The sequence below is a fragment of the Puccinia triticina genome, chromosome 5A, assembly GCF_026914185.1.
Source record: "Puccinia triticina chromosome 5A, complete sequence".
In the NCBI taxonomy this organism is placed as follows: Eukaryota; Fungi; Basidiomycota; class Pucciniomycetes; order Pucciniales; family Pucciniaceae; genus Puccinia; species Puccinia triticina.
In genome coordinates this window covers 6,144,899-6,160,522 of record NC_070562.1, presented here as the reverse complement: position 1 = coordinate 6,160,522, position 15,624 = coordinate 6,144,899, and the positions used below count along the sequence as shown (strand labels likewise).

At 44.2% G+C, this 15,624-nt stretch overlaps 2 protein-coding genes across 2 annotated transcripts; both read left to right on the top strand.

Moving 5' to 3' along the window:
* Positions 1-13,567: 13,567 nt before the first annotated feature.
* PtA15_5A721 (uncharacterized protein) lies at positions 13,568-14,371 on the top strand (the record flags this gene model as incomplete). Its single annotated transcript, XM_053169513.1, has 1 exon — positions 13,568-14,371. The coding sequence occupies one exon, from the start codon at positions 13,568-13,570 to the stop codon at positions 14,369-14,371; it is 804 nt and encodes a 267-aa protein (XP_053020702.1).
* A 174-nt stretch (positions 14,372-14,545) lies between these two features.
* PtA15_5A720 (uncharacterized protein) lies at positions 14,546-15,352 on the top strand (the record flags this gene model as incomplete). The annotated part of the gene is made up of 3 exons (XM_053169512.1): positions 14,546-14,885; positions 14,948-15,214; positions 15,291-15,352. The coding sequence occupies 3 exons, from the start codon at positions 14,546-14,548 to the stop codon at positions 15,350-15,352; spliced, it is 669 nt and encodes a 222-aa protein (XP_053020701.1).
* Positions 15,353-15,624: the final 272 nt, after the last annotated feature.

Below are 15,624 nucleotides of genomic sequence, written 5' to 3'. Positions count from 1 at the left end.
GATGTGTAAGGTTTTGGGTTGTAGTTCTTGCACAAAGAGTAAATCAGGGGGTGGAATGGGTGTGGCTGGCTGCACATGATGGGAATGAGTGGACAGCAAGCCATTGATTTGTTTTTTTCTTGTTGTAGAAGCATTAGGAAGTTATGGATTGAATTGATACAGGTAAATTGAACAATGTGTACAGCAGGGGAGATTCAGATCATACAGATCATGCAACCTTACTTGGGTCAGAGTGCTTAGCAGAGGGCTGACAAATTCACGGATTAAGGGTTTCAGGGATTAAGGGTTAGGGATATATCTAGGGCCAAGACCAATTATCAAATCCAGGAAACATCAAGGAGGCTGAAGGGGGTTGGCAGGTTGATGTGCCACAACCCATGAGTATGATATAATATGGAGTGGAGTGACAGGTGGTTTGACTGCTTGACCATCAGGCAACCACCCACACCTTTTGAGAACTAGTCCTGTTGGTGTAACCATTTTTCAAACCCTTTGATAGGCACCAAGCCACCATAGAATCAAATAGTCAGGTGAATTCTTTCATTGCAATCTGTGCAGGAGTGCAATGCAAAACAAACAAGCATTAAATCCATAAAAACCCAAGAAATAACCAACTTGGGCTTTGGTTGGCTGCTTAGCTATTGCACAACAAATAATTGTAAAGTGTGAAGTTAATTAAAGCCACATGGCAAGATCATTTATGGCCCAATAATTGAGCTGCCAAATACGGCCTTAAAAAACAACAAAATATGAATAAAAATAGAAAGAAAGGTTGATTTGGTCTCTCCCCCAGGTTGTGGTCATGTCCAGTATTCCTGGGTAGTGCAGCAGTCATTCAATTTCCACCTAGTATGCAAGGCCTTGCTGAGCTCTTCAATTGGTGTGTTGCCGCTCATGACCAGCAAGGGCCACTTCTAGGAGCCAAATTGTATGGAATAAGACATACAGTAGCTCCCCAACACAGATTTTCTAGAAGTTTAATGCTCATTAGCTTCACAAGAGTATGTGTTTTAGTCAGATTTTTACTGTACTGTTTGAGCAGCAAAGCTCACCTAATAAGGAAAAAGTTTTTGAAAGGCTATTGCGCTTGATTAGCAGTCCTGTTGGTATCCATTTGCTGCTAGAGCTCCTGCGGAAGACCAAAGCAAAGAAATCTTTAAAAGCACTGTCTCCTCAAGTCAATCTCATTGGTGATTGAACTCAGATTGGACCAACCCAGTGAACATCTGTGGAAGCCGCCAATTTTCCAATCTGTAATCAGAAGCAGTCAAATTCAAATCAGTGGGCCAGTTTAAAAACCAACTCAGAACACATCTAGAATCAATTTAGTGGATTAGAAACCTTACCTAGCATCTGGAAATGATATTGGTTGTTGGAAAATCAGCAAACACAAACGGTTGAGATGATAGAAAACCTGCGGGCCTGGTGAGCAATTATTTGACTTAGAAATAACAAATGTACCGGGGAACGGTAGAACTTGCAAGTTACAGTTTCCAAAATTGGTCTGAGAAAAGTCTTTTCCAAACAAAAGCAAACCAGCGGTGTTCATACTAGAATTGAATTGAGGTGCATGGGTTATTGGAGCTTGTCAGCTTAGGCGGAGGAGAACTTGAAGATACCAGTGCATATAAACTTCATCAAATTGGATAAATTAGTGTTAAAGTTGGCTGGAGAACGTCTTTTTTTGGTTGTTTAATAGTTGCAAAGCTATAACTTGAAGGTCAGAATTGTACTCCGCCCAACAGACTTGGGGGATCAGATGTGCTGTGGCAAAGCATCAACTTGGAAAAAGTCTCTTTCTTGCGCTTTCAAATTTAAAGCTAGACAAATTACACCACAAGACCCCGCACAGACGCATTGCGTGCCTCCCACCCTCTTTGCCTGATTACAGTATGAGTTAACCTCAGCCACACATAAAGCATTTTGTCAAATAAATAAATAATTCTTTTCTTTTCTCTCTGCTTCTCTTTCTCTTTTGGGGTTTGTCTGAGGGCAGACAAATAATTTGGGAGGGGATGAGGTGAGCGCAATCAACACGCGCAGCGCGCAAAAATAGCCAAAAACTAACAAATTACAAATAAATATGTGTAAATATACCTTTTACCACTTTCAAAAAGATGTTACGTGGTTTTCTTATAAAATTAGGCGCATAAAATGGTACTTTCTAACTACAAATATAAGAAATACTTAACAGGGGGTATTGGAATCCACAATTAGAAACCAGTCAATTATTCACAAATATAATTTGTCACCAGTGGATCCAAAAATGGGGTAGGTGGAGGAAAAACATGTTTTAAAAATGGTGAGTTTTTTTCAAACAAGTCAATTACATAATGGTGGATTTGCTCATATTTGATACCCCCTCATGCATGTAATCCTTCTAAAAATAGCTACTCATAAATACAAAATTCGTATAGAAATAGATTTACAGTGATTTGCTTTACACTTCAATCTATTATTCTCCTTTAAGAATCATTTAACATCTTAGGCCCCTTTGGCTACTGCGTTATACGTCATAAATGGTTGAATCTATGACGCCGCAACTCAAAGTTTGCCCCCCGTTGCCACCAAAACTTTGAAACACCCGGGGGTTGCACGTCATGAATTGAACCATTTATTTTGTATGACGCGGCAGCCAGATGGAGCCTTACAGAGGTATTCTAGACTAAAAATCATTCACATACAAAAAGCCAAAGCTGATATGTAACTATACTTTCTTTTCATAGGTGTAAATCTTCTTAGATTAAAAATTAGTCTGATAGTGGCTTAATTGTGAAAGAAGGCCATTTTTTGGTACTCTTTCTCCCCATGAGGGTTATTAATATCATAATTTACTAGGATTCATTGCCTTTGAAAATTTAGATTGATAAAATGAACTGTTAAATTGAAAGTTAAAGTGAAATTAAATCCCTCAAAACCCTAACCCGTGATCCCTCTTTGTGTTAAGTAGGCAGAACCTCTGACCCAAAGATATTTCAAAGAAGTTATACCAAGAGATAATAGATTGTGCCACATCTCTTGAATTCTTTGTGCATTTCTCCAGAGTTATTCTGGAAGGAAGCCTTTCAAGCACCTTTTCCCTTCCTAGCTCATTCTCCCCTGCCTTGAGAAGTTCCACACCACTGTCTTGAGTCTCTAGAATATCTGAAAGTTGTGCCTCTGCTCAATTGTATGCTGATCAACCTTGAACTCACCTTGCATGTTTTAAGGAAGGAGGCTTGGCTACCCAAGTACATGGGACCCACAGTTGGAACCAATGTTCTGGAAATTCACATAATGGACAAAGAAAACAATATTACAATGGTTCTAATATAACTATTGAGGATTTTATTATGCAATTCAAAATTGTGGTTTCTTGAATATTGGACCTACTGCGCTTCAGCCAACTACCTGACCTGTGTTAGAGACGTTGAACAGTGACGGCTATAGTTTTCCATTGGTGTGCTTTTCAACCAAGCTAATGGGGCTGTCAGCTGAGTTTGAGCAGGAGTCTTTGGAATATTAAGTGCTACCCCTTGCCAATGATAATTGTACAAGCAATGTGAATCTGAAGCATGAGCAAACACAAGAGGATTGACATGCATGTGACAAATGTGGAGATTCTTGTTCTAGATGCAGGATGTTTATGATGTAAACAAAGGTCAAAAGACTGGCAACTTCATTTCAATAATAGTCTGTGATTCATCCAGTTCTAAGTGGAGATTATCCTTGATTGATGACAATCTGTCACAAAAAGACAACAACATGGAGTGGAATTCAGGCCCTATCCAGGACATTTTAGCTGCAACAGTAGATCAGTTTGCTGCAATACAATGTTCTGGGGGTATTTCTTTGGAAATCTCACAACAATTTTTTAAATTAAGTTATACAAATGAGCAATGGCAACAAGATGTAGTTCACCAAAATAACAAAAACAGATAAGATAAACAAAATAACTGGAACCTCTTTTGAAAAGAGGATTTTGAATTGGGCAAGGAGAACAATTGGCAAAACAAAACGATTGATGGACCCTTGTCATGTGTGGCACCATTTTTTTTTTGAATTGTAACTACTGGTGCTGCTGGGTTGAAGAAAGTTTTGATTTGATTCCCTCCATGGAGATGGTTTTGTTGGTTTCCCTGTCAAAGGGGGACTTCCACCTGGATTGAGCACACATTCTTGGTCTTTGCAAAAATTCTGCCAAGTAGGCACCCTTTCCATTTCTCAATATCATCCAGGCTACACGCTTGATCTTTGATGGGGTTTCAGTTCAGAAATTGAAGCACACATGCATGTATACATGGTGGTATGTAGATGGGCTTTGGCTAATTTTCAGGGACAGGACACTAAGAAATACACATGACTAGATCCGTGATCGCCGCGAGGTCCACAGAGCCTGCATCATTAGAGGTGGGGGGCACTGCCCTGGTAGTAAGCCAGGAAGGCAGAAAGTGGTGCACTGGCAAACAAATATCAGTTTGACTGGCCGTCCCAAAAAAAAAGCCGAGGGGGGCAACTCACCAGAAAAAAAAAAGGCTGGGTGTTTTTTGGCAGCACAAGCGGTGTGTTGAAGGATGGCTGGATTGCAGATGAGGGGGAATTTGAGTCAAAGAAGGATTGGTCAGCAGGTAAAAAAAATGGTGGACTGGCACTACCAGCATGGATGAATTTGCGATGTTGTATATTGATCAATATAGCGTATATTGATCATTTTTTTTTATTATTCCTCTTGATAGGTTTGTCTGTGTTCCATGTCTCCTTAATATTCTTCTGTAATCTCTCTCCTTCCCCCTGTGTTGCTTGCAAGCCACAGGAATCTTTTCTTTTTTTTTGCCTGATAAAATTCATAAATTTCTACATACACCATTCAATTCTTCCTGAAGAAAATACATTACAAGTTTTAGGATTAATCCAGGGTGGCTGAGGGGTCTCAATTTTTTTTTTCTTTTTTTTTACTTCAACAATTGATGTTATCAGAAGTCTCCAAAGCTACTTTTTTTCAAAAAAGGAAAAACATTGACACCTGACCTCTATCATGATACCATCCTGCACACATTGTTAATTTGGTTGGTTGAACTTCCTGAAGATATTGCATATCATACTTGAAGTGCTACATGCATAGAAAGCCTTTTTGAAATTAGTTTACCATGGTTTAGCATATTTTTGTCAGGTTCTTTTTTTTATCTACTTTTGTTATCAACCACAGATTAATGAGAAATATTTCCACACAAAATTTCATTCAAAAATTGTTCTGCATATAAAACCCAGAAATATTGTATTTGGGGTCACATCTATTATGCAGCAACTATAATCTGATCAGTTGCCAAGTATCACTACTTTGGTAGTTTCTTGGTGTTTCTGCCACTATATCCCATCAAGCCCACAAAGTTTCCTTATGTACCTTTACTGACCACAAAAACCCCAAATGTAGCAGCTACAGTCTGATCAGTTTCCAAATATCACTACTTTGGTAGTCTCTTGGTGTTTCTGCCACTATATCCCATCCCAGGGTAGGAATTCTCCTGCCATATGGTGACCAAAATCTTAACAAGCCCCCAAAGCTTCATTTTCTACCTTTACTGACCACAAAAACCCCAAATGTAGCAGCTACAGTCTGATCAGTTTCCAAATATCACTACTTTGGTAGTTTCTTGGTGTTTCTGCCACTATATCCCATCCCAGGGTAGGAATTCTCCTGCCATATGGTGACCAAAATCTTAACAAGCCCCCAAAGCTTCATTTTCTACCTTTACTGACCACAAAAACCCCAAATGTAGCAGCTACAGTCTGATCAGTTTCCAAATATCACGAAGTTGATAATTTCTTGGTGTTTCTGCCACTATATCTCATCCCAGTGTTCGAACCCTCCAGACCTTCTTATCAAAATGTAATTTGAAAGCCCCCAAAGTTTCATTATGTACCTTTGAGCAGAAACACCAAGAAACTACCAACTAAGTGATATTTGGGAACTTATCAGACTGTAGCTGCTACATTTGGGGGTTTTGTGGACAGTAAAGATACATAATGAAACTTTGGGGGCTTGTTAAAATTTTGGTAAAAATATGGCAGAAGAATTCTCACCCTGGGATGTGATATAGTGGCAGGAACACTAAGAAACTACCAAAGTAGTTATGTTTGGAAACTGATCAGACTGTAGCTGCTACATTCCAGGGTTTTGTGGTCAGTAAAGGTATGCAATGAAACTTTGGCGGCTTTTAAACATTTTAGTAACTATATGGCAAAAGATTTCCCACGCTGGGATGAGATATAGTGGCAGAAACACCAAGAAACTACCAAAGTAGTGATATTTGGAAACTGATCAGACTGTAGATACTACATTGGGGGTTTTGTGGTCAGTAAAGGTACATAATGAAACATTGGGGATTTGTAGACATTTTGGTAACAATATGGCAGAAGAATTCTCACCCTGGGATGTGATATAGTGGCAGGAACACCAAGAAACTACCAAAGTAGTTATGTTTGGAAACTGATCAGACTGTAGCTGCTACATTTGGGGTTTTTGTGGTCAGTAAAGGTACATAAGGAAACTTTGTGGGCTTGATGGGATATAGTGGCAGAAACACCAAGAAACTACCAAAGTAGTGATACTTGGCAACTGATCAGATTATAGTTGCTGCATAATAGATGTGACCCCAAATACAATATTTCTGGGTTTTATATGCAGAACAATTTTTGAATGAAATTTTGTGTGGAAATATTTCTCATTAATCTGTGGTTGATAACAAAAGTAGATAAAAAAAAGAACCTGACAAAAATATGCTAAACCATGGTAAACTAATTTCAAAAAGGCTTTCTATGCATGTAGCACTTCAAGTATGATATGCAATATCTTCAGGAAGTTCAACCAACCAAATTAACAATGTGTGCAGGATGGTATCATGATAGAGGTCAGGTGTCAATGTTTTTCCTTTTTTGAAAAAAAGTAGCTTTGGAGACTTCTGATAACATCAATTGTTGAAGTAAAAAAAAAGAAAAAAAAAATTGAGACCCCTCAGCCACCCTGGATTAATCCTAAAACTTGTAATGTATTTTCTTCAGGAAGAATTGAATGGTGAATGTAGAAATTTATGGATTTTATCAGGCAAAAAAAAAAGAAAACATTCTTGTGGCGTGCAGGTAACACAGGGGAAAGGAGAGAGATTACAGAAGAATATTAAGGAGACATGGAACACAGACAAAGCTATCAAGAGGAATAATAAAAAAAAATCAAAAACCAGAGGGGGACAACTGACCAAACTTTTTTTGCTAGGCTTGGTGTTTTTTGGTGGCGCAAATGGTTGTTCAAAGGGCGGCTGGATTGCGTGTGAGGGGGAACAGGGGTCAAAGAAAGAATGGTCAGCAGGTTTGGCGGAAAAAAAAAGATTGATAGGGGGAATCTCACCAGTGGTGGATGCCTGGGGGGCTGGGTTGTGGGTGCAACCGGTCAGGCGGGGAGGAGGGGGAAGTTTGGGATATTGGAGGTCCGGTCGGCGAGGGTTTTGGGTTGTGGAATTGTGGTGGGGGGCCAGGAGGGGAAGGGGGACCAAGGAGGGGGCAGGGGGAGCAAATGGGGGGCAGGATGGTAGTTGGCCGACTACCACTTTTGAGTTCCAGTGCGGCGGGGGGCCGGGAGGGGGACCAAGGGGGGGCAGGGGGAGCAAATGGGGGGTAGGATGGTAGTCGGCCGACTACCGTTGTGGAACTCCTACCGTGCCAGGCGGTAGGCAGAGCGTTGAGGGGATGGGTGCTGTTGAGGCTGCCCTCGTGGTGGTCCGGCAAATGAGATGAGGATCAGAAAGTGATAGCGTTGGGGGGGGGATTTCTGAGAGACAACGGGGATGGAATACCGTTGGCAGTGGTTGGTTTGTTGAGGATCAGATGATGATGAGGGATCAGAATCAGGGATAAAGGATCAGGAATAGTGCTGGGGATACTGCCAGCGGATCAAAAATTGATGGAAAATCTTGTGGATCAGAGCAAGTCCCATGCCGTCCCATCCTCCAAGTTCAGACTTGAACTTGGACTCTGGGGAGTGACATGTCACAGGACATGTCATCACATCCCTAACTACAAACATCAAACAGGAAAAGAGGAAAAAAGAAGAAAGAGAAGAAAACACCACAAAAATCAAAGATAAAGCAACACCGATGAGAATAAGGAAGAAAAGAAACACACAATCAAATGATAAAGAATCTAAAAAGAAAACAAAACAAGACAAAAGAAACAAAACAAACCCACATGACACATGTGTTAGGACCAAGAAAGGAAAAGAGAAACTGGGAGGGATCCAGAATCTTGAGGCTGTGAGAAAGTGAGGGAAGGGATCATCTTGAGGGATCTTGAGAATCTTGAGGCTGAAGGGTCTTGCTGGTGAGATTGTTGATCTTTTTGACTTGATGATTTTGATGCTCTTGTGGGCCTCTACCGGTATGACCACCACATCCACCCACCATTTGCAGACTGTCCCTAGACTGCGCCACACATTCCTAGATCAAGAGAAGACAAAAGGGGAAGAACCCGGGGGCCGCTCACGAATGTGGCAAATTGTAGAGTTTTTGACAAAGCGGTAGAAACTACCCGAGAGGTGCATACTTTGGGAGGACTTAATTTTATACTCCGATGCCTCCGCAGAAAACCCAAACAACGCGGAACTAGTTTACCCTCATTGCGGAGGTGGACTTGAGGAGAGCAGAGACATTCTGCAGGATCAGAATCAGAAGACGGATCAGGATCGGCTAGTTTATTCTCATTGTGGAGACGGATCTGAGATTGAAAGGAAGGTTGTTGATTGGTGGAATTGGAGAAGGATCGGGAAGCTAGTTTAACCTCATCTTGGAGGCAGATTGGAGACGGTAAAGATAGTTTAACCTCTTCTTGGAGGTTGATTGGATATGAGAGCAAACGTGCCACGGGCGGGCGGAGAGCTGAGAAAACCATTGGACCAGAGCCTTCAACTAGGGTACCAGATGAAACTTTCACTTCCTGGGGATCAATCTTGATGTTGCGGAGCAAAATCCAAGTATTCATCTTCTCCGCAGTGAGCAGAGCGGCGGAAACGGACAGTGATATGGATGGCTTCTTCTTAGGGGACTTGGACGCAGACAGACCAGGGCGCATCATCTCGGAGATCTTCTCCAGGACGTGGTCTATTGCCCGCGGCAAGGGATTACCCCGTGGCGCAGACACAGGATCTGGTGATGGGGATTCAGATTGACTGAACTCAGGGGTTGGTGACTTGCGGATCGGACAGCAAGGATCTGGTTGGAAATCAGACGGAACTCCAAAGGACGTCGGCTCGGAACCTTTCTTCCTAGTAGAAGCAAACACATGGCCTTGTGGAAGAGATGATGGCGGAAATTCTGGCAGACACCGCATCTGTAGAGCGCCACACACAGTCCTATATGTCGTTGTGGGGACTACTCCGTGGGGTGGAGATAGCTGTGGAGGGGATGAGTGCGTGAAAAGGCTGCCCTCCGGGTGAAATGCTAAAGAGTAGAGGACACCAATAGAGTAATGAAACTCAAGAAAAGGTGTGGCGCAGAAGATCAAGAAGATATCAGGGTAAGGTGATGAAATGGCGAAGTAAGTAATGCTCTCCCACAGAATGGTTACTGGATGTTGAACAGGCAAGATGATATAATTGTCAAGGCAGAATGGCTACTGTAATTGACTATAAGGTAACTATGAGACTATATAACTATTGACCAACTACTGTCTGATGAGCTGATGGGGGACAAAAGTGTGGACAAAGGGGCAGTTTATATAGACAATCTGGGGGGCGGTTGACTTGTGGTTGTGGGAAAAATGAAACAGTGAAAAACTTCAATCAAGGAGAAGTGTAAGAGAAATGAACAAAAGGGATGAGGCGCATGAAGATGAGACAAGTACTAATCCCAAAGTAGGTGCATTAGTGTGAAACCAAGAGACAAGGAAAGGGCTGTTGAGTTGATGACCAATGTGGATTGATTTTTGATGCATTTCTGGATTTGGCGATGATGGAGTGTTTGATGTTGAGGCGCCTGGGTCCTGTGTCTGGTGTTCCGTGTTGTTGTCCTGAGTGGTTGGTCGCCCTGATAGTTGATTCCTGGAGCCTGCGGAGAGTGAAGGTGCTTTTGATGAGGCTCACCACATTGTATGATGAGGATTAGCATTGGGACTTGAGTCTTGGAACAACAAAACTATGCTGCGGATCGGTCGGCTAGGATCGAACGGAATCAAAGCGCCGCTTGGAAGGAAGTAGTTGTGACCCTTCTGATTGACGAGGCTCTCTTCTATGTCCTTCCGAAGCGCATCACAGTGGGCCGTGCCATGGCCTTCCACATGACAATAATAGCAGATCAAACGCGAGCAACGAGTTGCGGCGGCAGAAGCAGAGGGCACCGACAACATCTTCATTAACCTCTGCTCCAAAGATTTGAGTTTCTCTAGTCAATCATTCATCAATTTAAGCATCTTTGAGACTTCATCAATGATTGCAGACGATTGAGTGGGTGTCATCTCCCGAACAGGATTGGAGGCTCTAGTGGTGTCGATGGCCGGGGTGGTCTGGTCCGATAAAACTTCCTCAGCCGCTGCGCAGAGGTCCTCAAACGGCGGAAATTTGACAAATTTTTCGCTGACAGGGATCAGCTTATCCTGCTGAAAAAGGATCACTTGAATCTGGTCTTGACATCTTGATGAAAAGGCCCAATAAAAACACAAGCGGATCTCGTTGACCGTTTTGATAAGTTCTCTCCTCAAAAGACCAACAATAATAGGATCCCAAGCTTGTCGGAACGCTTTATAATCCACAGTGTCTGAGATTCCACTTTTCTGTACCCAGGACTGGACTAGGGCGCCTAGATCTTGCCAGTTAACCATCATGGTGATTTCAAAAATGAATGAAAAAGCTTTAAGGGCGCGAAGAGGATCTCAGAGAACTGAATAGGGCTTGGCAGGACTCTGTGGGACTTCAGAAGGGAATAGGAGTGTTGGGGAGGCGTTCCAAAACAAACAGGGAAATCGAGAGGCTTTGATGTACGTGACAGACAGATCGGAGCAAACGGGGACGCTGGCAGGTGGCAGATAGAGCTCCAAACGTATCAGAGATCTTGCAGAGTGATTGTGTTGTGATCAAAGAGGCTAGAGCCGAAACTTTTCAATGTTGACTTTGACAGCGGGTAGCGTTTGCCGCAGTAGCGCAAACTAGGCGACCAGTAGCTCGAAATGAAGCAGGGATCTGAATCCAGCAATTTGCCAAGCCCGTGCCTCTTGACTTCGCTAAACTGAAAAAAATCTGGACGAATTCTTGGGCTCACAGAGTGGCTGGTGATGCTTCGACAACGTAGAAGTAGACTCCGGAGGTGCAACTAAAAGGATGAGGCTTACTTTTGTTCCCTCCTGCCTTGCCAGTAAGCTTGATCCTAGCCAAACAAGCTCTCAGCTATCGGCTATGTGAACCAAGAAGGACTAAGCTCGGCTGATGATGATCTCCAGAGGACGGTCTTCAAGACGCTACGAGCGCTTCGGTGTGAGTGCAGAACTCTGGATCCAGACGGTCTGTCCGATCTGTCGGTTTCGTCGGTTCAGAAGGTACCTTCAGATTAAAGGAAGGGGAGGCAGGTGGTAGCTCAAGACTGCTCAAGAAGGGAGGATTGGTTGTCTGGTGAGCAAAGGAACTCGGATCAATCTTCAAAACAAGATCTTGGGCCCAAAACCTCGTTGTCGGGGATCCAGGGAGTTCTTGTTGACAATCTTGCACGCGAGAGCTTCTTTGTAGGAATCTGTCAATGATGTTGAAGCAACCTTGAGACTTGAGTCCAATCAAAAAAAAAAAGCTCTTGGTCAACTCCTGAAACAACAAGGAAAGGAGAGCCGGAACGACAAGATGGGGATTGCTCTGAGTCACCATCAGCGTCTCAAAGAAATCTGAACCTTGTGTTGGTGTTGGGTCCTGAAATGTCTTGCAATGAGATTACAGTCAAAATCCCGGCGGTCCAAGATGAAAATACAGGAAAAGATCTTTAGAAGAGCCCAAGAACCCGCCGTCTTGAAATCCGTAAGGGCAAGACTGTAAATCTTGAGGTCGCTGGTTTGATCCCGGCTCGGGGGACCAAATGTGGAACTCCTACCGTGCCAGGCGGTAGGCAGAGCGTCGAGGGGATGGGTGCTGTTGAGGCTGCCCTTGTGGTGGTCCGGCAAATGAGATGAGGATTGGAAAGTGATAGCGTTGGGGGGGGATTTCTGAGAGACAACGGGGATGGAATACCGTTGGCGGTGGTTGGTTTGTTGAGGATCAGATGATGATGAGGGATCAGAATCAGGGATAAAGGATCAGGAATAGTGCTGGGGATACTGCCAGCGGATCAAAAATTGATGGAAAATCTTGTGGATCAGAGCAAGTCCCATGCCGTCCCATCCTCCAAGTTCAAACTCAAACTTGAACTCTGGGGAGTGACATGTCACAGGACATGTCATCACATCCCTAACTACAAAACAAAACCACCAGGAAAGAAAACAAAACAAAACCCAACAAACAACAAGCAGAAGAAAAGAATAAACAAAGCTTAAAGAGGAAACCAAACAGGATAAAGTGAAAAAATAAAACATCATAATAAACCCACATAGTACATGTGTTAGGACCAAGAAACAGGAAGAGGACTAAATAATAATAAAAAGAAAAGGGATGGGGATGGAATGAATCTTGAGGATCTTGAAGAGCTGAAAATGGCTGATCTTGGGGGGTGGAATCTTGAAGTTGATGATCTTGATGACTTGTTGATTTGGACAGTCTTGAGGCTCTGTACCAATTTGAACACCACACCGTTGGCCCTGTGTTTGATGTATGTACATGCTCCTCCTGTGTGCTGATGCCTTGATTACATTACCTAACCAAACTGACAGTCAGCCAGCTTGGCTAACCGTGTTTATCTGTCTTGCACTCACTGAACACTCCTAGACCCCCAGCTACCTTGGCCGCCAAATTCCCAACACCATTAACTTGCCAGCAACTACTCCTCCAGCTCCCTCCGCCTCCGCCTCAGTGTTTCCAACACCAACCAAGTTCTGTTTTGCCACCACGTCCCTCCAGCTCTGCCTCCGCCTCCGCGCTTCAACATCAACTACGCGTTTGAAGACATGGTGAACACGTTGAGGCAAACACCATTCCCACATGGCCTGCAAGATACCCCTCAGAGGGGCACTTCTATTACCGGCAAGAGTCCTCTAAGTTTTTCTTTCCTTTCCTTCCCCTGGAAATTCAGCTTACCCTACTCTCTCATACAGCAATGGGACCGCTTTAGCAATCCCTTTGGCCTGGCATCCCGGATTCATCAACACGTGCCCTCCTTGGATCAGCCAACATACCCGCCCTATCCATACGGTCAACAGGTAGTGGAAGTTCAAAAGGTTATTAATAAAGGTCAGTCAAATCATTGTGAATTCTTGTCCTGCTCAACCCTAACCTCATACCCATCCCTTGAACTCTACATTTGCAGTGTTTCACCTCGAGGAACAGAGGTTGGCGGCCACTCCTTTGAGTTAGACCAGACACTCCAAACGTGTATATGGTGTTACATGATTTGCCAATGGTGTTCAATCCATCCTCGAGATGGCCAAGGATTCTTTTCTGCCGGCAATACCAGAAGATGCCAACAGTCTGCTTTGTGGCCCGGGCTACCGGACAAAGCTGGACATGTGGCCAGAGGCCATAAGTATTCCCGGGATGGAGACAATTTCTCTGGGCGAATTAGCGTTTTCTGGAATTTGCCAATGGAAAGAACCACAACTGAAATTTACCTTGGAGCAATTTAAAACGTCCAAACCTGGCAGCAACTATTTGAACCATAGCTTAAATACAGAAGACAACCAACCCTTGGATGGACTTCAGGAAAAGACATTCTTGGACGGCAAAAAATACAATTCTGACAAGTCTCAGTCCAAGTCCGATCATAGTCAGTCCTCCTCAGAGAAAAAATTCCTCCTAACCGGCGGCCATCTGGGTACCAAGAAAAAATACTCAGCTACAACGCCTGAAGCACCTGCCGGCCTGCCTGCGGCCACCAGAACCGCTGAAGCCACTTCAACGGCTTTGTCTGGCCGGCAATCCTCAGCTATGGCGGCTGAGGCTTCTCAAGCCGCCACCTTGCCCAACCTGCGTGCGGAGGAGGACATTCAAGCACAGTTTGATGGTGCACCTGGGTTGCTTCCACAGGAGGCGCCACCGGCGGACAACGAAACGGCCACTTTGACGGCCTTTGCTGGCCCTCAATCCTCAGCTACGGTGGCTGAGGCTTCTCCAGCCGCCACCTTGCCCAACCAGCGTGCGGAGGAGGAAATTCAAGCACAGGTCAATGGCGCACTTGGGTCTCTTCCACAGGAGGCGCCACCGGCAGACAATGACACCACCACTTAGACGGCTTTGGCTGGCCCGCAATCCTCAGCTACGGCAGCTGAGGCTTCTCCAGCCACCACCTTGCCTGACCGGCGTGCGGAGGAGGACATTCAATCTCAGTTTGATGGTGCACACGGGTCTCTTTCAGAGGAGGCGCCACTGCCACTTTGAAAGCTTTGGCTGGCCCCCAGCTTCATGTCAACACCGCAGACAGAACTGTCAATAGGCTTGATGCTCTTGATGGCGGTCCTGGATCCTCAGTCGGAGGCAGACAACACTTCTGCCACTTTGACTTCTGACCAACAGAATCCGTGGGAAGGCCCTTACAAAGTGTTGGCCACCGGAGCCCAATCAAATTCCATGAGTCCTAAGACCAAGAAATGCGCAGCTGACCCGCAGCCACAATCCTGCTCCAGCAAGAAGTCCTGGAAGACTGTTAAGGATGAAGCGGAGGAATCAGAAGAATCAGATGAAGAAGAGCCATTCAAGGATACACCAATAGAACTGGTACATCACAGGACTCTCCCCCTCAAGGGTAAGTCATTTTCAACAATAAGACACAGCTAAAACTAAGACTGATCACCATACAAACTGCAGGTTTGATGGTGTGGAACAAAATCTGTTGTGCCGCACAGTACGCTTCAACGGTGGAGCAGACAATTGAGCGCAGAATTGAGCCAGGTGCTCATGTCTACTGGATGTTCTCTCAAATCTTTGCGCAACTCAAGTTCACTTGGCAAGAAAACCGCAAATCCGGTCAATCTTCAGCCACCAATAAAAGGTCAACATTTCTGTTGGCCTTGGAAGCATGGGTTGATATCAAAGATTGCAATACTGCTCATTTTTGGCACATGATGAATGGATGTGAGTACGGAGTATCCCTCAGGTAATTGTACAACTGATTACCGACTGAAAACAACCATTTATCATATACACTTAGTCCGCAGGCGCCTTGGCCGCATCCATTCTTCAACTCAAAGTACTTCAACATCCCCGCTTTGACTCACGGTATAGATTATCCAGAAAAACCCGGTCTGGCAGCTGGACCCCAGTCCACATGATGACGGCTCTCTCCACCAATACAGTTCCGTTGCACAATGAAGACTTCAAATATTGTCTCAGACAGGCCACCATGAAGGTTCAGTGTTGGAATATATGCTTCAAGCTCCATTTGAGGGGCCAAGCTATATGATCTAATATCCAAGAATCACCAGTCAGACCAACGGTGTGTTTAGCTCAGTGGTATAAGAGCAGCTCTCATGAATGTAGAAGGT